A 24,833-nucleotide genomic window follows, 5' to 3' on the forward strand; every position below is an offset into this window, starting at 1 on the left:
CCCCCCCACACAGCCACCCCAGACAGCCACCCTACACTGAAAGCCACGCACAGCGACAGTCCCCCACACCCACCGCCCACCACACTGAGAGCCCCCCGACACCAACAGCCAGCCACATTGATAGCCCCCCACACCGACAGCCCCCCCACACCGACAGTCCCCCACACCAATAACCCCCCACACCGACAGCCCCACATACTGACAGCCCCCCATACCAACAGCCCCCCACACTGACAGCCCCCCACATCGCCCCTTCTCTAGAACTCCCCATTTCCCCATCCCCAGCCCTGGGGCACCAAGCCAGGTATCAGGAGAGCTTCTTCCTCATTCTAAGCCCTTCCCTTGTCCAGCCAGTGTTCAGGTCCCGGGGCTCCTCCACCTGAAGCCCCTTCCGCTCTGCCCCTCAGCCCAGGCCATCGGCATCTCTGTCCCCATGGAGATCCGTGCCCAAGCTCAGCTAGAGTGAACTTCCGCAAATAGCTGCGGGACTCCCTACCACCCTGTGTGGGGGCCTCTCCCACTCCACGGAGGAGGTCAGATATGCCCGGCCTGCTGCCCCTGCCTGCTCTTCCTCAGTCTCACCTTGGCCGCTTCTCCCTCCTTACCCGCCAACCATATCCAGCAGTTCGAAGTTGCCGGAACATTCCAAGTCTCTGCCTGACCACCAAGGCGAGGCCCTACCCATCTGCTCATCCTCAGGACCACCATGCTGTGTATGTGCCCATGTCTCCCACCCCGCAGTCGGCTCCAGGGCTGGCTCCCCCACCCGATTCACCTCTGTGCCCCCACACCCCTCACACACGACCTGCGCAGAGCTGGTGCCTGGGACATGTTCACTGCATGACAGATCTGTGGACAAATATTAGATGAGGAGACGACTCTGAACCTTTCCGTGGGAACAGCCCTTCCAATTTAGAAACTCTGTTCACAGTCATTTGCCCCCACCCCCAACCCAACACACACTGACAGGGTACAGAAGGCAGCTGGTGCACTGCTTTGCTTTCCTTAGGTCCAGAGACAGGCTTGGAGGGTTCCACAGTCAGTGAGCAGCAGAGCTGATACCCGAGCCAGGGTGCACGATCGCGAATCCAGCTTGGGTTCCTCTGCCCACAGTCCCCCGCAGCCGGGTCCCATTGACCCTTAGAAGAAGCTGCAGGTTGTGCGCATGGAGGAGGTGTCCGGTCAGCCCAGGGCGTGATGGGCATATTCCCACTGCAGGGTCCTCACACGCACGCCCTTCAGATCTCTGCCTGAATGCTCCTTAACAAAGTAACCTCCTATAAATCTCTGCTGCCCCTCAAAATAAACATTTATTTTACCTTGCTTAATTATAGATTTTCTGCTTTCTCTTTTTGCAAGCATTAATCATTGTCTATTACATTATTGGCCTGTTTGTTGTTGTCTGCCCCCAGTGAGGGCAGGGACCTGCCTGTCAGGATTGCCACTGTACTTTCAACGCCTGGCACACAGTAGGTGCTTAGTAAGTAGTTGCTGACTGAATGAATGAATCAGCCCATTGTGGTTCCCTCTGATCAGGGCCCGGGGCAAGAGGTTGCAAACCATCTCAAGGGGAAGCAGAGATAAGAGGCTTGGTCAAGGAGGCCTCAGGGTGTGAGGGGTTTTTTAGGAGCGGATTGTCACTGATAAAGGCCATTCAAGGGCCGTTCCCCTGCAGTGTGTTGAAAGTATTGCTGCTGTGGCACAAATGCAAGAGTGCTGTGCTGACTGGGCATGGTGGTTCACGCCTGTAATCCCAGCACTTTGGGAGGTCGAGGTGGGAGGATCACTTGAGGTCAGGAGTTCAAGACCAGCCTAGCCAACATGGTGAAACCCTGTCTCTACTAAAACTACAAAAAAAAAAAAATTAGCTGGGCATGGTGGTAGGCGCCAGTAATCCCAGCTACTCAGGAGGCTGAGGCAGGAGAATCATTTGACCCTGGGAGGCAGAGGTTGCAGTGAGCTGAGATCATGCCATTGCACTCCAGCCTGGGTGACAGAGTGAGACTCCGTCTGGAAAAAAAAAAAAGAAAAAGAGCGCTGTGGTCTGGGAAGTATGTCACATGAGCTGCCGGTCCAGTGAAGTCCATCAGGAAGAATGGGTTTCTACACCACTTCCTCTGGTCTCCACTGCACTCTGCTCCAAGGCCCACGAGCGAGATCTTTTTAGGTTGCAAATACTGGCTGGCCTGCTTGTGTCATTCACCTGACTGTGGGCAAAGTCGTTCTCCTGTTTATATTCCCCAAACCCCAGCCAAGCACCTGGTACCTGCCGCAGCTAACACGTGCAGCAGGCTGGCTGCACGGGACTAGCTTTGCATCTGTGGCTCATCCAATCCCCTCTGCCTTCCATGAGTGAGGTGTGCCCCTTCTACATTGGAAACAGAGGCTCGGCGAGGAGAAGCTAACTGCTCAGGGACAAGGAGAGAAAGGTCAGACCAGGGCTGGGACTCAGTTGGCCTCGAGTCTTCCACACACCCTCTGTGGCTCCAGAGTGCGATCCCTGCCCCCTGACGATCTGGGGTGGCTCCAGCTCTGTGGTTTGCTAGCTATGTATCCTTGGGCAAGTTTCTGAACCTCTCTGTGCCTCGGTTTCCCAAACTTCCGAAGAGCAAATGCACTCCACAGCTACCAGATGAGGATGGGGTAAGGTAGTCTACGTGAAGCGCTGAGAATAGGACCAGGCTCAGAGCGGGTGCTCTGTAGGTGAGCTGCTGAGAAGGTCTGCCGGATGATAGGCCTGTTCTGCCTGGCTGCCAGGGACCCCAGGTCCAAGCCTCAAATCTGCCCTTCATCTGCTGTGGAGCCTCAGGCCAGTCTCTCACCCTCTCTGGGCTCTGTGTCATCTGAGGCTCAGGGAGCAGGAGGAGAAACTCACACCTGCAGCCATAGGCATGAAACAGGGACAGTGAAGTCTTGGGCAAGGAGGGGCTCTCAGGTCCCTGGAGGGGCCCGGAGACCTGGCAGTTGTCTGGCTCCAGCCCCCCATGTCTTGAAATGAACCCCCTTTTCCTTCCAATAGCCGAGAGCAAACATTCACAAGAGTTGGCAAGTATTTTCTGCAAAGAGCCAGAGAGTCAATATTTCAGGCCTAGCCAGATGTAGGATCTCTATCGAAACTGCAATGACTCGACTCTGCTGTTGTAATAGAAAACCAGCCAGAGGTGCTAGCTAAACAAAGGATGGCTATGTGCCCAGAAAGCCCCATACACGGCGGATTTGCCCTGCCACCCACAGCCCCAGGCCTAGAGGAGGGGGTGCAGTCTTGCTTGGGTCACACAGCCTCCCTTCTTTACTGCACACAGCCCCAGGTTCAATGTCAGATGGAGCAAGTGCAGCCCTGGAGGGACAGGTGGACCTATCCTGGTCCCCCATCCACAGTACAAGGAGCTCCTCACCCTGGTGGGTTGGGGTAGGGATGCTGGGTGGCCCCAGCTGTTCAGACCACCCCTAAGAGCTCATAGCCTGCACCTGGGGGAGTCAGCAAAACAGGGTTTCTTCCACCAAAGAGTGAGGTCTGCAGCCATCCCTGCCAAGGACACAGGAGGTGTGATCCACAGAGGCCTCCCATATAGTCCTTGGGTATGCAGAGGTTTTTATGGAAACTCCTACATCTCCCCATCAAGCTACCAATGACGCTTCACAGAATTGGAAAAAACTACTTTAAAGTTCATAGGGAACCAAAAAAGAGCCCTCATTCCCAAGACAATCCTAAGCAAAAAGAACAAAGGTAGAGGCAGCACGCTACCTGACTTCAAACTATACTACAAGGCTACAGGAACCAAAACAGCATGGTACTGGTACCAAAACAGAGATATAGACCAATGGAACAGAACAGAGGCCTCAGAAATAACACCACACATCTACAACCATCTGATCTTTGACAAACCTGACAAGAACAAGAAATGGGGAAAGGAGTACCTATTTAATAAATGGTGCTGGGAAAACCGGCTAGCCATATGTAGAAAGCTGAAACTGGATCCCTTCCTTACATCTTACACAAAAATTAATTCAAGATGCAATAAAGACTTAAATGTTAGACCTAAAACCATAAAAACCCTAGAAGAAAACCTAGCAATACCATTCAGGACATAGGCATGGGCAAGAACTTTATGACTAAAACACCAAAAGCAATGGCAATAAAAGCCAAAATAGACAAATGGGATCTAATTAAACTAAAGAACTTCTGCACAGCAAAAGAAACTACCATCAGAGTGAACAGGCAACCTACAGAATGGGAGAAAATTTTTGCAATCTACTCATCTGACAAAGGGTTAATATTCAGAATCTACAAAAAACTTAAACAAATTTACAAGAAAAAATCAAACCACCCCATCAAAAAGTGGGCAAAGGATATGAAGAGATACTTTTCAAAAGAAGACATTTATGCAGCCAACAGACACATGAAAAAATGCTCATCATCACTCGCCATCAGAGAAATGCAAATCAAAACCACAATGAGATACCATCTCACACCAGCTAGAATGGCAATCATTAAAAAATCAGGAAACAACAGGTGTTGGAGAGGATGTGGAGAACTAGGAACACTTTTACACTATTGGTGGGACGGTAAGCTAGTTCAACCATTGTGGAAAACAGTGAGGTGATTCCTCAAGGATCTAGAACTAGAAATACCATTTGACCCAGAGATCCCATTACAGGGTATATACCCAAAGGATTATAAATCATGCTACTATAAAGACACCTGCATACGTATGTTTATTGTGGCACTATTCACAATAGCAAAGACTTGGAATCAACCCAAATGTCCATCAGTGATAGACTGGATTAAGAAAATGTGGCACATATACACCATGGAATACTATGCAGTCATAAAAAAGGATGAGTTCCTGTACATGACAAGTTAATGGGTGCAGCAAACCAACATGGCACATGTATACATATGTAACAAACCTGCACGTTGTGCACATGTACCCTAGAACTTAAAGTATAATAATAAAAAAAAGAGCACTTGAAATGTAGCTAGTGCCAATGTTGAAATGATATTATTTGGGGTATATTCAGTTAAATAAATTGTATTATTATGATTTTTATTACTAAAATAATTTTATCATTAAAATTTATTTCACCTGTAAAAAAAAAAAAAAAGAAACTCCTTCATCTCCTGCTACCAGAGGCACGGCCTGGTCTCCTGGAGCCCAGCCATGAGAGCTCAGCCACACCAGCCCCACATGAGGCTGGAGGAGGTGGCTATGCCTCCAGGAGCCACGGCAGCCAAGCTGAACCAGTCTGCACCCCGGTTGTCCTCTCCTGTAAGATGGGCACAGGAACCAAGGGCTGCTTGCTCCTCTATGGGGCAAATCTCTGCTGACTGGAAATAAAGCCAAGTACGTGAAATGAAGAAGCATCACTGGTTCGGTCTGGCAAGGAGCTCAAGTGAGGAGCAGGTATGCAAAGCACTCCACAAACGCCAAAGCAGTGTGCAAGTACTCATTCACATCATGATGGGCCCCAGTGGAGACCCCACAACAAGCTAATCTAAAAACCACAGCAAGTAACTGAACTTTGAGACATGGTGATAACCCCAGAGAGCCGTGCCCCAGCACAGGCCAGGCAAATAGTCCACTCCTGCAGGCAGGGACTGCCCATGTGCCAACCCCACCCAGGAGGAGAGGGAGGCCCAGGGCCGGCAGTCATTTGCCCAGGGCCACACGCGGAGCCCTGGCAGTGTAAGGACTGAAATCCTGGCTCCCTAACTTCCAGTCAGCCTCCCTCCCGCTGTTCTGGAGTAAACTCATTTCCACACCATCTACAGCTTTCCCCATGGGGTTGGCACCCCAAGGACCCTGATGCCAGGCTGGCTAGACTGGCTTGTGTCCTCAGCAAGGGGGACGCTGGGTGTAGGGCAGGGATCCATGAGAGAGAGGGCTGCAGCCTTGGGCTCCACCAATTTCACTGAGCACAGTGAGGCTCATCCAGATGTCTCAGCAGGAGCCTTCTCTCAGGATAGAGGAAGCTGTCGCCATGGCAACCAAGCAACCACTGGAGTTAGGGATGGAGGCAGCCCTGCCAAGAGCCATAAAAGGCCTCCTGCATGAACTCACCAGGGATTCTCGATGTGGAGGTGCCCTAGAAGGCCTCTGCACACAGAGGTCATCTTGAAAAACTGCTTTTTCAGCAAATCTTCTCCAAAAGATGACCTGACTACAAACATGAGCTGCAAGCACTCAGACCGAGGCATGTCAGACCCTACAGGATTCCTGGCTGCCGTAACAAAATGCCACAGACCAAGTGGCTTATCAATATGTGTTTCTCATAGCTTTGGAGGCCCGAAGTCCCATAACAAGGTGTCAGCAGGGATGGCTCCTTCTGAGGCCCATCTCCTCAGCCTGAAGGTGACTACCTTCTCCTTGTGTCCTCACATTCTCATTCCTGCATCTTAGCATCTCTCTGTGGGTTCTAATCACCTCTTCTTATAAGAACACCAGTCAGATTGGATTAGGGTCCACCCTACCAGCCTTATTTTAATTTAATCACCCCTTTAAGGCCCTGTCTCCAAATACAGTCTCATTCTGAGGTTCTGGGAGTTAGGGTTTAACACACGAATGGGGATGGGCAGACACAATCTAGCCTGTAACAGCCTCCTTCCCTTCTCTGCTCAAAACACTTTAATGATGATGCAATTCCTCTTGGGGAGCAGAACCCAGCTTGCTGGAACCATGGGAAAGGTGCTGCTCTATTTCACCACTCACTGCACAAGCCACTGAGCCCTGCACACTCTCTGTGTGATGAGCCCATCTTCACAGCTCTGCCACGGCCCAGCTCAGGTGATTCGTAAGTGCTTAGAATGGAATCAACCAAGCTATGAAAAAGGAAGAAAGTCCTGGCTTCTGAATCACAAAGCCCAGAGCCTCAAAGTCCAGCCCCACTGCCTAATACCTGTGTGACCTCTTGAAAACTCAGCCTTTCTGTGCTCTCCTTCTCTTATCTGTAGAATGGGTTGATAACTTCTGCTTTGCAGGGCTGTAATGAGGATTTCACCAGATGACATATGTCACAGGACCCAGCACACGTCTACAGTTAAATTGAAGTTAGTTAAATTAGAATTCCCAATCAGAGTCTTTCTCTCCCTCTGGAGAAAAAAGCATACAACTAAGCAGGATACAAAAGGTACAGTGCTTGTCACCCCCTGGGAGTACTAGGAGGGTCTATGGCAAATGGCATGCCTTGGTTTCCAAGAACTGGGGGATGGAATCCAAGGTTGGACAGAGATGGGGCGTGCACCCAGGCAGTGGTACCCCCACAGCACTGAGAAGGAGCAGACCAGACCCTGCCCTGACTGCCGGGGCTCCCAGCCTGGCAGGCAAGCAGATTTAGCTCCATGATCAATCAATGGCCTAAGAGAGACACAGGTGCTCATGTCAGAGATTTATAACAAGGCCCTGAGATGGTGTAGAGTCAGGGAAGGGTCCTCTGAAGCCCATGGTGAGTAGGAGTTACTCCAGCAGAGTCAGCAGGTGGGAAAGTGTTTGGTGTGTGTGTGTGTTGTGTTGGAGGGGGTGAGAGGGTTGAAGAGCGGGAGTGCAAGGCTCAGAGGTGTGAGAGGCTGGATGGCTGAGCATGAGGGAGGGAGGCAGAAAGGGCGAGAGCCAGGCTAGAAAGGATGCGGCACCAGCAGGACTTGGAGGGAGCATGGGCTCTGTCCAAAAGGAGAGGAGTTCTAAGTGTTCTAAAGGGAGGCTCCAGGGTGATGGAGTGTGAGCTATGAGGGTAGAGGGGTCCTGACATGAGGCTGAAAGTGGCAGGACCCATCCTGAAGAGGGAAGCAGGCCAAGGGTCTGGGGCTCAGGACTGGGGTCAAGAGGATTTTAACAGGGAGCGAGTTCTAGAAATGCCAGGGAGGTCTGTCAGGAAGGGACAGGAGGCAGGCCAGGGTCGCACACCTCTACCATGCCACCTGCAGGGAAAACGTGAGGATCGGGAAGGGACAGGAGGCAGGCCAGGGTTGCACACCTCTACTATGCCACCTGCAGGGCAAATGGGAGGACTGCTATACAGCTACTGACAGCCATGCTCATCGCAAAACAACCTCCAATCTATCCTGCAATTGGGCCTGTCTTTCCACAGGACCTAGAGCAAGAACCGAGAAATACGGCTGTCTCAACAGAACTGGGCAGGCCATCAGAAGGACACTGGGCTCAGAGGGGCCTTCGGCAAAGGAGCCCACCTCTCAGAGCCCCTCTCCATTCTGCAGAGTTGGGACAGTGACAGCCCCCACCTGGTCAGTGGTCATGAGAGTGAAATGCAACCGGTGGCATCCTGCATTTGTTCACCCCAGCACCAGGCAGGCTGCAACTGGGGTTGTTACCATCATGCCTGAGAGGCAGTGTAGCATGACAGTTAAGTGCATGGCTATGCATCCAGGCAGCTTAAGTCTGAATCCCAGCCCTGGCACCCCCTTTCCCCGTTTGACTTTTGGTAGATTACTGAAACTTCTTGTGGCTTTGTTTCCTCATCTGTAAAGGGGGGATATTAATAATGCCTACCACATTGTGTTGTTGGGAAAATTCAACCAGTTCACATGGACAGCGTGCTCAGAACACCGTGTAACACAGCAAGTAGTGACAGTGGGGTGGGAGGTGGAGATGCTGACCTCCACGCAGCAAGGGCTCACAACAGGTCAGCACCACGGACAGCGCCATTGCACGCAGGAAGCCCTCAGTCATGGTGGAGGCTGACTGACCAACTGCCTGGCCTTGTGAAGGCTCCAGAGCAGTTGTGTGCTGATAACTTGAACAACACTCTCTCTTCTGGGGAGGGGTGAGATTGATTTTGTAGTGTTTGTAGATATCTGTAGAAATCCTACCACCAGGCCGGGTGTGGTCGCTCACACCTGTAATCCCAGCACTTTGGAAGGCCAAGGCGGGCGGATCACGAGGTCAGGAGATCGAGACCATCCTGGCTAACACGGTGAAACCCCATCTCTACCAAAAAAACAAAAAATCAGCTGGGTGTGGTGGCAGGGGCCTGTAGTCCCAGCTACTCGGGAGGCTGAGGCAGGAGAATGGCGTGAACCCGGGAGGCGGAGATTGCGGTGAGCCGAGATCGCGCCACTGCATTCCAGCCTGGGGGACAGAGCGAGACTCCATCTCAAAAAAAAAAAAAAAAAAAAAAAAAAAGAAAGAAAGAAAAGAAACAGAAAAAGAAAAGAAATACTACCACCATGGCTAAATTCAAGCTGCCAAAGAGATGCCCATGAAGCTGGATTTGGGAAGAGATGTGCATACCTGGCTGTTACAAGCTGTGTGTGACCTTGTGTCATGCCAGCAGCTGGCAAGACACAAGGTTGCACATAACCAGATCAAGGGAGACCTGGCAAGGATAGCCCACCCGTTTCCATGAAAGCCAGCTTCAGGACACCAGTCCAGCCAAGAGAGGGGGAAACCGGTGTCCAGGAAGGTGAAGCAACCTGCCAGGGGACCACATGGCAGGCCCAGGACAGAAGCCTCAGTGCCAATGCCTTTCCATCAAGGACTTTCTAAGGAGACCAGGGTCCTCCCCACCTTATCCTAACACCCATCTCACTTTATTGTGCTGGTTCCATTCTTTGAGCATCTACTCTGGACCAGACATTACTCCAGGTAGACCAAACAAGGTCCCCGCTCTCATGAAGCCGCCAGTCCAGGAGGCAGAGTCGGGAAATGAACATGGAATGAGGTAGGGGCCAAATCTTAAGGGAAGGGGCTCGAGGGAGTCAGGGAGGGGAGGGACTAGTTCCGACAGACTGGTCAAGGAGGGTCTCTCTGAGAAGGTGTCCACTGAGTGGATGAGGGTGGAGAAACTTCACAGACAGAAAGAACAGCCAGTGCAAAATGACTCTGCTGAAGGAGATGGCTGGAAATATGGTGAAGAGTAGGGGGCCAGGAAGGCTGAGCCAAGGGAGCAAGGGGAGAGAGGAGGAAGTGAGCCAGGGAGGGGCCAGGGCCAGCTCCTGCAGGGCCTCGGAGGCCACAGAAAGGGGCGGAGTTACTCCAAGTTGGGAGAAGTTGCTGAAGGGTTCTGAGCAGGGAGTGACATGATCTTGTCATTTTTATTTTTTTCTCATGTTGTAGGAGAACAGACTGTAAGGAAACACCTGGGGAAACACAGCTAATGAAGCAATGATCCTGCAGCTCAGTGATTTGCCAGGCACTGCACTAAAGGCTTCCCATATATTATCATAGCACCCAGTCCTCAAGCAGCCACTTGGTGTCAACAGGGGCTTCTCCTCACTTTACAGGTGAGGAGCTGGGGCACAGACAGCCCAAGTGAGCTGACTGAGGCTGCAGAATCCCTGTGTCTTGGGGCCAAGGTCTGAGCTCTGGCAATCTGGCTCCTAGACCTAAGAAGGGAGGCCAGTCAGGTCACCATCATGATCAGGGTGAGACAGTGGCCTGGACACATGCTGGGGGCTGAGAGGCAGGTGGGCTCTGGGTGCATTCGGATGATGGGATCACGGGACTTACTGAGGCTTGAGCAAGAAGAAGAGTATCTTCTTGCTCACCTAGTGAGTTCACCCAGGCAGCATCAGGATCCCCATTCACTCACAAAGTGCCTTTGCGCCAATTATTAAAAGACAGCTCTTCCTTGCAGAACTGAAAAAACAAATAAGTCCCTTCTTCCCAAGGTGCCTGGCTTGGATCATCACCTCTTTTGGGCAGCAGACACCCCATACAACTATACTTGCAGGCCCTGCCAGAGACCCTGTCTGCTTCCCTAGCACCAATGCTCAACACAGAGTAGACTCTCGGCCAGTGCTACTGAATGAACCAGTGAATGCACAGAACCGTGGGCAGGTAGTGGCAGAGCTGGAGTCAGAACCCAGGGGTCCAGACTCCCGGCCGTCAGTTGTACGTATCTCATACGCTGTGAACAGAGCATTTCTGAGCAGGGCATCCCAATCTCCCTCTCTAAATTAGCACCATGGGCAGGATGAAGAGGCAGCCTGTAAGGTGCCCGACAGTGGGTCATGGGCTAGTGAGGGTTGCGTGTCTGCGTCGCATCAGGCCCCATACTCATCTGCCATTCTCCCTTCACAGCTCCTGGTACAGGAGACACACTCCCATGGGGTGGATGAGATAAAGGGGGTACAGAAAGACTGAGTGACTGATCAGGGTCAGTGGCAGGCGCAGGGGTGGAGCCAGGGCTCGGGATCCCTTGGCCCAGCACAGAGCCTGCAAGCAGAGGGACCGTGTCTGCTCCCTCCTTTGTTCCTGGCACAGAGGACAAGCTGAGTCTTCAGGCAGGCATGGGCTGATCAGAGTTCTGAGCCTCCTGTGGTGAGTCGCTGCACCCCCTCCAGCCCACCTGGCCACGGGACCTGCTCTGTAAATGGGAATTAGAAAAATGTGCTCCAGGCCAAGGCTTGGTGCGATGCCAGTTCCCACCACGACAAATCACTAAGGGAGAGAAAAATCAATCGAACCCTCTTTAAAATTATCTGGGTGCTAAAAATAAAGCAGAGGTCTATCCATTGAGACTTTCTGTGCAATTTGTTACCTTCAAGACGCATCAGACACAAGAAAAATCACCCAGTGCTGCATTAACAGTCTCAAAATATTGGTATCAAAGGACGCGAGAGGTTGCTTAAACAGATGTTGAAACTGCACTGTGGAAAAAGGAGTTTTACCCATCAGAGATGCAGAGATTTTATAAGAACCAACCTTAAATATCTGAGGGGCTGTTGTTTAAGAGACAAAATAAACCATCCTCTTGCTGGGCTCCAATTAGGCACCAGGCTCTTTATGTGAAAGATTTCTTTATACGTTACAAATATCCTTATAAAAGGGAAATTTCCCATTTTGCATTCAGGGAAGCTGATGGCCCAGAAGGTTGAGCAATGGGTCTGAGCCCAGGGCCGCCAGAGCCCAAAGCCCAGGCTCCTTCTCTCACACTTTAGGGTTTGGGGTGTCTGATTCCCCAGGAGCCCAGATCAACAAGGAGGTGTCTGTATCCTAAGACCACATGGAAATGGTGAACTTCCAGCCCACTCCACCTACAACCGTTCATAAGCACCTCCTATCAAGGTACTTATGAAAGCCTACTTTTGGGGTACTTACGAAACCCCTGAAAGCCTACCACACAGGGCACGCAGAGAGGCCTCACCCCGGGTTCCTCATCTCAGGGCTGTCACCACAAAATGGGGGAGGCAGAAAACTCAATGTGACCAGGGGGCAGCCAAGGAGCTGCAGGCTTAGAGGGGCTCTGACCAGCCTGGGGGGGGTGTGGCAGGGACAGGTCAGAGGCTGTCCCAGGCAGTGGGCTGTGAGATACTGCATGTGGGCAACAGGAGTCAGCCAGGGCACAGAGGCAGATGGCACGGTCAGGAGAAGGGATGGCGGATGGCAGTGCTCCACCCCACCCTGCCCCACACCAGGGACCCAGTGGCCGAAGGAGTGAGCCAGTGTGACCAGAGAGGTAGGCAGGGGCTGATCACCAAAGGCACAGGGCACTGTGGACGGGCTCAGGCTTTCTCCAGAAGCCAGAGGGCAACCCCTGAGAGCTTTAAGGGGAGCCAACATGGTCAGACCAGAGGTTCCGATGAGCCAATTTCACAGCTGTGCAGAAGGCTCTGTGCAGGGCAGGGTGAGATTCCGGCAAGTGTCAGGGGAGAGTAGAGAGGGCTCAGCACCTGTTTCCATTCTGAGGGTGAGGGAGAGGGAGGAGGCTGGGAGGGCTCCTCTTGCTTGAGCCTTGGTGACTACACCGAGACAGGTCACAGAGCTGCGGTATCACCAGGCTCCCTCCCTCCATCTGAGAGCCAATGACGGCATTCCAGCAGAGAAGTCCTCTGAGTCACCTTTCTCATTGTCCAACGGTCAAAGCAATGCCCTCTTTTTCTCCTTTACTAAAAAATGTTTTCCTTGCTCTTGATACGGTTACTAAAAGTCAATTTTGCTGAGACGGAAAGTGTTAGTGATTGGACTTAGGAGACGTGACGCAGTGGAAAACTCCAGCGGGCATGGAGGACTGAACAGCGTCATCAGGCCAAGGGAGGACCCCAGACAGCAAGGGTCAAAAGGACGCGAACCCCAAGTCCAGCCCACGCCTTCCCCTGCCTCTGCGTGGGCGCAGGCCTCCCGACCCTGGGTTTTTCTTGTCAGGACTAGTCACAACCGTCACCCTCTGACAGCCAGAATCCACCCGACTGAGATTTGCTCAAAAGGTATCTCAAAAATTCAGAGCAATTCCCAGCTCTGCATGGGGTCTCAGCTGAATTCTGGCCTCCTCCAATGTCAGAAATGAAACACCTCCTCTCATTACTCAGCTGCTGTCAGCCTCATCGCGGCACCTGCAGCCCACAGTCCTGACACCTTCCCTGCCAAGTGAGGCTTGTCTCTGTGGTGTGAACCCTGGGTCCGTGTCTTGTCACTGTGGCAGCAGGCCATGGGGAGTCAAGCGGCAACAGGCCATGGGGAGCGCCAGGTGCACTGAGGTTCCCCAATGAATTGATCCAATCAGGGAGGTTTCCATGGCTACCACGTGCCCCTGGAGACTCCACTCAACTCCTGCCAAATGCCTAAGTTGACTGGTCAGGGCTGCCTCGAGCCCAGCTCAGAATCTTGCGCATGCTATAGACACACATTCTTCTATCGCTAAGGCCAGGGTGCTTTACATTTCGATGAATTAATACAATCATTTTCACAGAATGGGAAGTTACACAGAGATCTGACACTGAGTTACATGGCAGGGTGTGCGGCCAGGGATGTTCCCAGGATCCACCGAGGCCCCCGATCTGCCGACACTCCTCCCTTGTCACTGTCCCTCGCCTGGCTCAGATTCTTTGGTCAATAATCATTATTTTCACTCCCTTGCACACACCATCAGCTCCATATCTACATCTTCACTTGGCAAAAACCACACCCCTGGCTCACCCTCCACCGACCTGAGGCCTGCAGCCAGCAGCAGGCGTGGCTGGAGAGAAATGTACACGGCTGTGCTGGCTGGGCCACCGACTCCCCGTAGCATCCACGGACCACCTGCTCCACAGCCGGGTGTTTTACCAATGGTTTATCATGTGTCCACTCCTGCAGGTAGGATCTTTATCTTAAATTCCAGCACCACCCACGAGGCCTGGCACACAGTAGGTGCTTAATAAATACCTGCTGGTAAATGGTGTGCTCTGCAACATGTGGACAGGGCACAATCTGTGTGTTTGGGACGGGGCAGGAGGCAAGGCTCATGGTAATGGCCAGGAAGGACTTTGCAGTCCTGGGATGAACCAACCCCCTTTTCTTATTCACAACCAACTTGTTCAAATGTCCTGTGGCCACCCCGATCCAAAAAGTTATCATACCACCCAAATCTATGACATCTCCATCCTTACAATCTCACTCCTCCACCGCCTCCCACCATGGCCATACCTCTAACTCTCTCTCCCCAGGTCTCCTTGCTGGTCCCCAGGCCGCCAGCCTTGTCAGCAAGAATCCAACTCACCCACGACACACACCCATGGCTGACTAGTGACACACCCCTGTTTACAGTACATCAATAGCTTGATAGCTTCCCGTCCCCTGGAAGCAGGGAGGTGGGAAGTCAGCACAGCCTCCAGTAACGTAATATAGATGCAGACACTGAGACAGGATTCAACCCTTCTGATGAATGAGGGGGGATGTCTCTGTTTTCACTCTCCCACCTTAACACTGAAGCACATGTTTACCTCCATCTTTTCAGAGAGAACCAGCTTCAGGGTCTAAGGGCAACCTGGAGAGAGGTTGCAGTGTCTGTTCAGTAGCCGCTGGCCACATGTGGCTATTTCATCTGAAGTATGATTAACCAGAACTAAATCAAATTAACGATGTCGCTCCTCAGTCACCAAGCCACATTTTAGGCACTCAGTAGGCACATGGGGCTGGTGGCTGCTGCCAGGTGAGGGCAGACAGAGCGGTCTATTATTACAGAAGGTTCCAACAGGCCTGAGGCTGGATCTCATTTCCACCATTTTGTGTGCATCGCTGTTATGGTTGCGGCTGCCTCCTGTTTATAGTATGTGATACTTTAACTTAGGATGGTGAAATTCAATTCCCTTTCAAAAGAAAGTTACTTAGGCAAAAATAAAGCAACTTAATTTAAAGAAAACAATTTTTTTAAAATGGGAAAAGTAAATGGAAGCATGTGGGGCACGCGGAGGCAGTCAGAGCTGTGGGGGTTTTGTGAATGACTGGCTTTCGGGGCCCCCTCCCCAGGAGAACGCCCCCTGCCCACACCATCCACAGTGTCACAGCTCCGGCACCTTCCGCCTCCTCATGCATCCACCTCCCGCACGCCCATGCTCTCAGGCAGCCTCCTCGAGCCCAGGGAGCTTCCTACCCAAATTCCTTCTCTGGCCTCCTCGGCGGCCCCCGCAGCAGCTTGTCCAGACCCTGGGCTACAGCAAGGATGGCTCCCTCCCTTCCACTGCCATGGCAGGGCTGTGTCCCCCAGCAGCCCCTGAGCCCTCCAGGGAAGGGGTGAGTTTCTGTCATTCATCCCTGTGTCCCCAGGGCTCAGTGTGGACCTGGGAGTAGAAAGGCACAGGGAATGAATGGTTGAATACATAAAATGAAGCAGTATCCCTTCCATACTCCAGGGCTTTACGGTTCTTTAGAAAGGGCTTCGGCACCCATAGTGTCACGGAATCCTCACGGCAGCCCGGACAGAAAAACCGCAGCAATTACCATCCCCACCCAAGTCCAGCAGGAAGGAGGTGGGGGCTCGAGGAGGGTGGCTGCCACTGTCCCAGGGTTGCAGGGGGCAGGCCAAGGCCAGGGCGAAAGCCCTGGACCAGGCATGGAGGCCCGAGCATGAGCTCCGGCTCTGCCCCTGCTAAGTGGGGACTCTGGGCCAATCCCTCATCTCCTCCAGCCTCCATGTCCTCATCTGTGAAATGGGGTGATCGTCACATCACCACCGTCTCTGAGCAGCCAGTGAGACAGTGAACGGCAGGCTGATTTGTAAACTGTACGGTACTGCCTGGCCACTCAGTGAGCCCCACACCCTCCCCATTTGCAGACCTGGGGGCCCTGCTAGGAGACCGCCTCTCCCCCACATCCAGGGGCTGGGGGCGGAGCTGACTTCCTCCAGCACCAGGAAGAGATACAGGAGTCCGGCCTGGCCAACCACAGCAAGGCATTCACCCCCAGTGAGAGCCCATGGGGTGCCATCTGGGGTCCTGGTGGGGCAGTTCAGGGAGAACTGGTCTCATTTCTCCTGTACTTTATTCTGGGAGGATGGGGCGCGAACTACTGGCACCTGCGATTGAAGCCACAGAAGACAGCAGAGGTAATCAGCCCAGAGAGCCATCGCCCATGCTGCTCCAGTCCCTGAAGCCACCTGGCCTGAAGCTCTCTTACAGTTACCCACATCTAACATGCTCGTGCAGCAGGAAGAGTCTAACCAACCGCTGCTGTGAGCACCGTGGACTGGTGGGGCCCGATGGCCTTTCAGCTTCAATGGAGGGTCAGACAGATGTCCAGCCCAGCCCTCTATGTACAGAGAAATCTGAGCTTCAAGCCTTCAAAGCGGCTCGGGTCCAACCCTTCCTGGAACCTTTCTGGCCATCCCAATCCAGCCTCCTAGCTCTGGGCACTCCATGCTTTTGGGACAGGAGAAGGTGGAGACTCTGATGTTTCCTGACACCCACCAAGTGCTGACTTAGTGTTGGGCACATCACACAGAGGGGTTCACTGACGGTACCCTGCAGCTCTATGAGGAGGGATGATTGAAAAGATGGAGGCTCAGAGACAGAGGTCACTCACCCAGGGTCACAGAGCTTGAAGGTGGCAGTCAGACCCAAACAGACTTTCTGCCTCCGAAACCCACACATGTGCCCCGCACCCTCTGGCTGGCTCAGGGGACATCCGACGCTTTGCTCTGCTCCCTTCCTGCTGTTTCCTGAGGGTCTCCCTGCCCAAGGGTCTCTGGCTGTGCCTGGCCCTCAGCCCACAAAAGCCATTTTTTACTCTCTTTCGCCCTTCCCGGACTGCTCCCCGCCTCCCCTGCTCCCCACAGCTATCCTGGCTTCTACTGCTCTGAGGGATACAGCCCACTGGTGACCGGTGCTGGGTGCCCAGGCTGCCTGGAGTTGGGAGGCCATCTGGTTGCATGGAGGCTCTCAGGAGGGTCTTCCCACCCCTTCCAAGACAGACCTGGGCGGCATCCTCCACAAAGGGCAGTGTAGTGTGGAGGTTAGAAGCGGGGAATCTGGGGCCTGAGGGCCTGGGTTTCAAGCCCAGTTTTGACACTTGCTGGCTGTGAGCTTTGAGCTAGTTAACTTGAGTGCTCTGTGACTCAGTTTCCTCATCTGTAAAGGAGACTTATAACAGTACCTACCTCGTAGGGTTGCTGTGAAGATGAAATGAGTTAAAATGAATGCCTGTTGATGTTAGTCACAGAGCCTGGCACACAGAGCCTCGCTGTATGTTATTATAATTATTATCATCATTGTTTGTATGCAGAATAGTGACATCTCCGCGACCTGCCTGCCCGCCCACCAGCCCCCGCCTCCTGCTCCCACCAGCAGGTCAAGCCTTGCCCTGCCTGCAGGCCGGTGCTCATGCCATCACCAGCTCTCTCCTCAGCAGTCGGCGGGAATTGTCAATGCTGCTGCCCCCCAGCTTGCCCTGACACGGGAACACCAAGCAGGGGGCTCTCAAGACCCCAACTCAGCTGGGCTTCTGACACCCTGGTTTGCGCCCAAAGCCCTGGTTGGGGCCCCAGTGCTGGTCCTCCTAGGCTAACACAGGCTGCCTTGGGCCCCGGTGGGGAGGGCCCCGAAGGGCCTTCAGTGGACGCTGAGCCAGGCCAGCAGTCCCTCATCCAGAGCAGCTGAACCCTGAACTCTGTCTCCTTCCTGGCCGCTGGTGAGGCCCCAGGATGAGGGGGATCGTGGCCACCCTGAAGGAGGCGATGGGTTATGTGCGATGCTCAGCGACCGTGATTTTTGTGGTTTTCAGAAACAGACGAGACATATGATTCTGTATCTGGGCCTCACACGCATACTAGGAGCTAGAGGTGCCTCACTGAAGAAGTTAAACAATGCAGCCACCCCCAAACCAGCTGGCTGCCAACCAAACCAAACCCGCCGCCCACCGGAAGCCACCCTGCCTGTGGGAGGCACCGGCCAGGCCACAGTGAAGGATACTGAAGCTCCTGTCGGTGATGGCCAGGTGCCAGAGGTTGATGCGCAGGTCATCCGCCGACATGTAGGTCTCGCAGTCACTGTTGACGGAGATGGAGTTGATGTGGTAGGTGTGGCCATTGGCAAAGATCCTCCGAGGGCTCACCTCCACCATCAGGTCCATGGGCTTCAGCACCGGCACCTGCAGAGGATGGGGAGGCAGGGAGGAGGTGAAGGCCAGGCGGCGGCATCAGGACATAGCACGCCGTGGGCACGTGATCCAAACTGGAGGCTGGAACACAGGGGTGGGCGTCCATCCTGATCCTCCGTGGTCTGAAATAGGCAGTGACAGATGGCAAATGCCTGCTGCCCACCAGCCCTGCATGAGAGGCGTGAAAGCTTACCCGCTGTGGGTCTGTGAATAAGTGGCTGAACCCTCCTATACCCCAATTTCCTTAACTCTAAAATGAAATGAAAAGATAATGTGGCAGAGCCAGCCAATTGTCTACCAAGCCTCCTTGCCCTCCTCCTGCAACGCAGTGCTGTCACTGGGAAACAGCTGTCTACATGTGGACTACATTTCCCAGCAGCCTTTGTGCCCAGGCATGGTCATGTGACTAGTTCTGACCCATGGGATATGAGCAAAGTGGTGCCTGGCCCTGATACAGTTAAGCAGCGGGAGCACCTCCCCATGGTGGAAGGTGAGGACCCAAGCCTTAGGGACTGAGACTCACGGGATGGGGATGGAAGGAGCCTGCAAGAGAGCTGTATCCCAACCAGCACACCCACACTGAACCTTCCCATAGTGAGAAATGCATTTCTGAGCTCAGCCCTGGACTGATGGGGTTGTTTTGTTACAGTGGTGGAATTAGCCTGACTCACACGAACTTTCATCTCAGATGGTTGGTGTGAGGGTCCCTTGCCATGGCATCAGACATCGGACTTTCACAGCTCCGAAGGTCCCTTGCACAGCCCTGACCAACCCTGAGGCTGTCATCTGGTCCCATCAGCTTTCCTAGCCAGAGAGGCGTCACCTCTTGCTTAACTCTCCATCTCTCTGGTGCTCAGTCCAAGGCCTAGCAGAGAGGCTCTCCAGTGAATGAGTGAATATGTGAGTGAATGAATGAATGGGCTGTGTCCCTGAACTCTCAGGGAACAGCTGAGATGGGAGGTGACAGCCTTGGTGCTGCAGTCAGAGTGACAAGCACTGAGCTCCTTTGGAGCAGAGGCAGCTCTGCTGCCCACATTAAATTTTCCCACACACCAGGGCACCCAGCGTGTGTGTGTGTGGGAGTGTGCATGGCTGAGAGTGCAAGTATGAGTGTGTGCATATAAGTGTGCATGCATGAATGAGTCTACGTGTATGTGCATGTGTGCGCGTGTGTGTGTGTGTGTGTGTGTGCAGCACCGGTGTGAGTGCCAGCCTGGCTCTGGGTGGTTTTTGTGTCGCTGCCTCTGTGTCTTTGCTTCTAGGTTGTGTGCCTGGGAGTTGGTGTTAGTGTGTCTGGACTCCTCCAAGGCATCCTCCCTGCATGTTTTCCTGTGTCAGATATTTTAGGTAAGCTGCTAACCTTCCCTTCCTTCAGGGTGCAGCCACTGCCCATCCTGGGGATCCCCGGACTCTCAGCAGAGACAGAGAGTCCAGCAGCTCTGGACGAGGGCAGAGCATCACCGGCCCAGCAAAGTCTTGGCATCTCAATCTGCCTTCCCCTTCCTTCTGGCAACATTGCTTTCTGTTTTCTCCGGGCAGCCTTGGGACCCAATTTGCCCAGTGCTCCAGCCATTCGCTGCCATCCACCAAACCAGATCTCAAAGCCAGTTTTTTAGTAAAGGGAGGAAGAGACAAAAGAAAACCTTCCCTAAGGTTTGGGGGTTTCATGAGTAAAACATGCTGCCTCCACAGAAGCCACAGTCTAGTCAAGGTGAGGGACAAGGAAGATACAGATACGAAGGACAGACAGTGTTGGATGCAAAAGGCAACAGTGGATACAGGACAGCTCACACTTTTCACCTGGCCTGTGCAGAAAGGCTTTACAGAGGTGAAGGCCAGTGGGTTTTATAGGATGTATGGGAGTTCACCAAATTGACCAAGTAAAGAAAGGCCTCCCGGGGTGCCCACGGCCTCTCTGTGTCCCTCTGTCACAGCACTGACCGCCAGTGTGATGGTGATTCCATGTCTGTTTCCTTGGGGGCTGGGGACACGTTGGGGACAGGTACTGAGTTGAACCTTGCTCACCTCTAGGGCCCCAAGGGCTAGCCCAGGGTCTAGCGTGCAGCAACTCCTCAGTAAACAACAGCTGCCTCCAGTGTGAACTGCGCAGAGTGGGTAGAACGCTGTGCAGGGTTGGCATGGCGTGGGTGAAATCGGAAGCAAACAAGGTGAGAGGCAGGATGAGGACAGACCAGGGCACCCACGTTCTCAGTGACAGTTAAGTGTCTTGGGATGTGTGTGACTTACAGAGAAAAACCTCCAACGCTGGGAGGGACAGAAACAGGATTTTTATGAAGGCCACTGGCTCTGCCCCAAACACCAGGGTGATCAAGATGTGATCGCTGCATCCCTCCCTCTACATGAAACCCTCATAACCTTTCTTGGGACTGGGGGTGGGGCAGGGGGCACCATCACCCTCATTACTCAACATCGAAGCTAACTGGCTGCCCACTTCCTCAGAATTTATTTGTGCAATTTGCCGGTCATTTAAGCCAATGTATTTAAACATTTATTTCTTCTTCTCAGGAAGAGCATTGACTACCGCTTTCTATTTATGCAGCTCACTGGATGTTGGGCACGTGGGTGACTGTTTCAGGTATGTCTGTTTCAGGCCTTTGTAGATGCTACAGGCCTCATGTGGTCCAGGTGTCCCTCTGCCCTCAGTAAAGGACTCAGGAGCCACAAAGCTCTGCTGACCCATTCTCCTTCTGCCTCTGCCTACTCACTCAGTTGAGCAGTTTTAGGTGAGTCACTGTCTCCCTCTGGGCCTCAGTTTCCCCCTTCTTATAACAAGGGATTATCTGCCTTGCTCTCCACCCTCAGCAGCAGGTGAACAACACTTTATAGCCATGCACCGTCCCTGCATGCTCACAAAATGCCTGGAAGAAACGTGGTCATCTCTGTGCTGCTGGTGAGGAAACTGAGGCAAGGGGCAGGGAGATGCCCAGCAGCCAGCAGCCCAGCCAGGGTCTGCACTTGACTCTGGCTCCAATCTCAAAAGGCTTTTAGGGCCCTAAAATCCTCAGGTGTAATAAAGAGGCATGTGCCTGCTTCCTCCTCGCCGGAGCTCACCTGCAGTGATGTCACCGTGGACAGGTCCTTAAGTTTCCCCTCTTCATCCTTCAGGTTGTATCCTTCGGGCCTTTTATCTCGTTCGGTAATCTTCCATAATTTGATAGTTTTATCTTTAAAAACAGAACAAAATAAAACAAGTCACATAATTAACCAGACGGATGGAAGAGAAGATCCACTTTAGGAGGTCATGAGGCACCTCCCGGGGGAGGAGAAGGTTCTGCCAACAGACGGCTTTGGAACAGAACTGCAGCTCTGCCTCGAGGCCTCCAGCCTTTGGCCTCCCTGCAGATTTCAGACCGGCCAGCCTCCACGGTCACGTCAGCCACTTCCTTAAAATAAATCCCCCTTTCTCTTTCCCACTCTCATACCCTACTGATTCTTTTTCTCTGGAGGACGCTGACTAATACAGGAGTCGAAACAAATGGCACCATGTTGATGAGTAGGAACTGGGAAGAGAATTGGCGTCAGTGAGGCATTTGGAAGGTACCCAAGGCCCTGCCATTAGGAAAGAGTGAAGCCGGGATTCAAAACCAGGCTGGGAAGCTTCGAGGGGAGGGGAGCGTAGGGAGTGCTGATAGACGACTTTTTCTCCAGAGAGGCAGGAAGAAAGTGGCATGTCTTTTTTTTTTTTTTCCTTTTCTTTTGAGACAGGGTCTCACTCAAGTCACCCAGGCTGGAGTGCAGTGGCACCATCTTACCTCACTGCAGCCTTGACTTTCCCGGTCTCAGATGATCCTTCCATCTCAGCCTCCTGAGTAGCTGGGACTACAGGCTCTCACCACCTCACCTGGCTAATATTTTTATTTTTTTGGAGAGATAGAGTCTCGCCACATTGCCCAGGCTGGTCTCAAACTCCTGGGCTCAAGTAATCCATCCATCTCGGCCTCCCAAAGTGCTGAGATTACAGGCGTGAGCCACCGCACCAGCCTGACACGTCCCTCTTAAATATTTTTAAAAGGAGCAGTTGCATGGGGCTTAGCACTCACCCGAGGCTCCTGTCCCCAGGGACCTGCCCTTCGGGAGGACCTCTCATGCCCTGCTGGCTCAGGTGACAGATTTGCTGGGCAGGGCCCCTTACGGGACACAGACCCTGCCTTTGGGGTGCCTGGTGGGAGAACACCATCAGAACAGCAGGTGCCCAGAGCGGGGGTGAGCCTGAGTTAAGAGGAGCCAAGGTATCACAGGAGGGATGCCTGGCTCAGCGGAGAGGTCAGAAAAGGCTGGCACCCAGCGAGGCTTATAGGATGAGGAGGGAGTTGGCCAGGTGCAGGGTGAGGACAGCCTTCAGGCACAGGTGGGCTGGCAGGAACTGAGCCTAGTCAGGTTCAGGAAAGCATTGGAGGCCCCACTGAGGAGCTTGGACGTCCTCGGGGAAGGCATGGGGACAGCACTTCGCAGCCTGGCTGGTGCTTGTGCAGCAGTTACTATTCTCAAGGGGTTGAGGGGGCACCATTTCACGGACCCCAGAAGGGAGCTGTGTCCACCCTGCTGAGGCTCAGGAAAGCAAGGCCACTGCCTAAGAGAGGCAGGGCAGGGACAGAATCCAGGTGTGTCCTGGCTGGGCACAGTGTCTCATGCCTGTAATCCAAGCACTTTGGGAGGCTGAGGCAGGTGGACCCGCTGAGGTCAGGAGTTTGAGATCCACCTGGCCAACATATAGTGAAACTCCATCTCTACTAAAAAATACAAAAATTAGTTGGGCATGGTGGTGGATGCCTATAATCCCAGCTACTTGGGAGGCTGAGGCAGGATAATTGCTTGAACCCGAGAGGCAGAGGTTGCCGTGAGCAGAGATCATGCCACTCTACCCCAGCCTGGGTGACAGAATAAGACTCTGTCTCTCAAAAAATAAAAAATAAAAAATAAGAAAAGAAAAAGAAAAAGAAAGAAAATTAAAGAATCCAGGTGTATCCTACCCGACCCCAGGCTGCCTGGGTCAGCAGGAGGCCCAGGTGAAGGAGGATGGGCGGGGGGCGTGAGTGGGAGACCCAGGCCCACGGTGAGCCAAGCAGGACACCCCTTGCCGCTTCCTCAGAGTGGAGCCTGGGAAGCAGGCATCGCGCCAGTCCCCAGGGCCTGAGGGGCACATGGTCCTCCCTGAGGTAGGAGGATTAAGAGGCCAGCCAGGGTCCTACACCAAGGCTGCTCCCACTGCCCCGCAAGGCCATGGTGACAGCCCCAGTTTGGGGGTCTGGATTCGGCATGGGGAGGAGGGGTTTGCTTTGTGTCAAGTGTCCTCTGCATCTGCGACCTGCATCCTTGTCCATCACACTCCCTCACCCCAAAGCAAAGGCCTATAAAGATGGCCCGGACGGCTCTTTTCACAGTGGGGGACAGCCCCGTGTCCAGCCATGGGGAGCATCTGAGGGGGTCCGGCATCCTCACTCATGGGATTTACATGCTGCTCAAAATATTATTTTCTAGGAGTTCTGAAGACACAGAAAAATGCTCACAATATAAGCGAAATACAAACCAGCATTTGGTAGAAACATCTATAGCCCGTGCCCCTGCATGCGAGGCCGGGTGGCGCCTCACCGTTGGTGGACAGGAGCGAGTGGGCGGCGTTCTGCTGCGGGAGCCACTTGATCTTGTTGATCTTCTCCTCTATCTCCAGGCTTTTGAGATAGTCAAACTCTGGCTCATGGCTCTGGAAAGTGCTGTAGACGTCATACTCGCCCTGGCTGTGGGGCGCATTTTTACTCTGCAGAGAAACCCAGAGAAGGGGCCTGAGCACCGTGACCTGCAGGGCGATGGCTAGGACCTCCGGGGACCCAGCAGGGCCAGCCGTGGGACCAGGCGCCCAGCCGTGCCAGGGATCCAATTTGAGGGTCAAATGAAACTCTCTGCAGTTTAAGCGGCCCGTGACTCGCAGTGTGCCAGGGACAAGCCCTGCTCCTGCGTGATCCCTTGAGCACACACACCCGAGCCAGCTCACTTGCTAATGCGAATGTTCCCCGACACCTGCTACATGCTGGACACCCCCGCTACGTCCTCCCCGCACCATCGCATTCTACCCTCCAGGCCTCCTCTGCTTGAGCACCATGACTCTCCCCATTTCACAGACCAGCAAACAGAGACTCAGAGGGGAAGTGACTTCCCAGAGCCATGAGGCCACTCACCGGCCAGCACCCCTCTGCTGAGGCCTGCCTGACGCCAAGGCCGAGGCTCTGGCCACCCTCGTGTCTCGGGCCCTGACCTGCTCCTGGATTCCACGTGTCCAACTCAGGCCTGACTTGAGGAATAAATGAATTTAGGAGCAGACTTTAACACTGGGACAGAATGTCTGGCAATGTCAGACCTGGATTAGAATCTGTACCCGGCTTTCCTCAGCAGTGCTCGGCCTGGTTTAGGGAACAGAGCTCTTCACCATGGGGCTCCCAAAACAGTCAGGTGATGAGTCCACTGTGTGTGCCAGGGACCACGTTCCCAGGAGAGAGTTCAAGTTCATACGAC

At 53.4% G+C, this 24,833-nt stretch overlaps 1 protein-coding gene across 2 annotated transcripts in view; it reads right to left on the bottom strand.

Moving 5' to 3' along the window:
* Positions 1-24,833, bottom strand: part of PPP2R2C (protein phosphatase 2 regulatory subunit Bgamma) — a 148,325-nt gene that overhangs the window by 30,898 nt on the left and 92,594 nt on the right. For both annotated transcript variants that reach the window (XM_023206880.1, XM_023206879.1), the window contains exons 3-5: positions 23,916-24,081; positions 21,378-21,490; positions 18,119-18,296 (exon numbers count right to left, since the gene is read on the bottom strand). In XM_023206880.1, coding sequence (XP_023062648.1) covers positions 18,119-18,296; positions 21,378-21,490; positions 23,916-24,081 — 457 coding nt within the window. The remainder of the gene's footprint in view (positions 1-18,118; positions 18,297-21,377; positions 21,491-23,915; positions 24,082-24,833) is intronic.

The sequence above is a fragment of the Piliocolobus tephrosceles genome, chromosome 3 (genome assembly GCF_002776525.5).
Source record: "Piliocolobus tephrosceles isolate RC106 chromosome 3, ASM277652v3, whole genome shotgun sequence".
NCBI classification, from domain to species: domain Eukaryota; kingdom Metazoa; phylum Chordata; class Mammalia; order Primates; family Cercopithecidae; genus Piliocolobus; species Piliocolobus tephrosceles.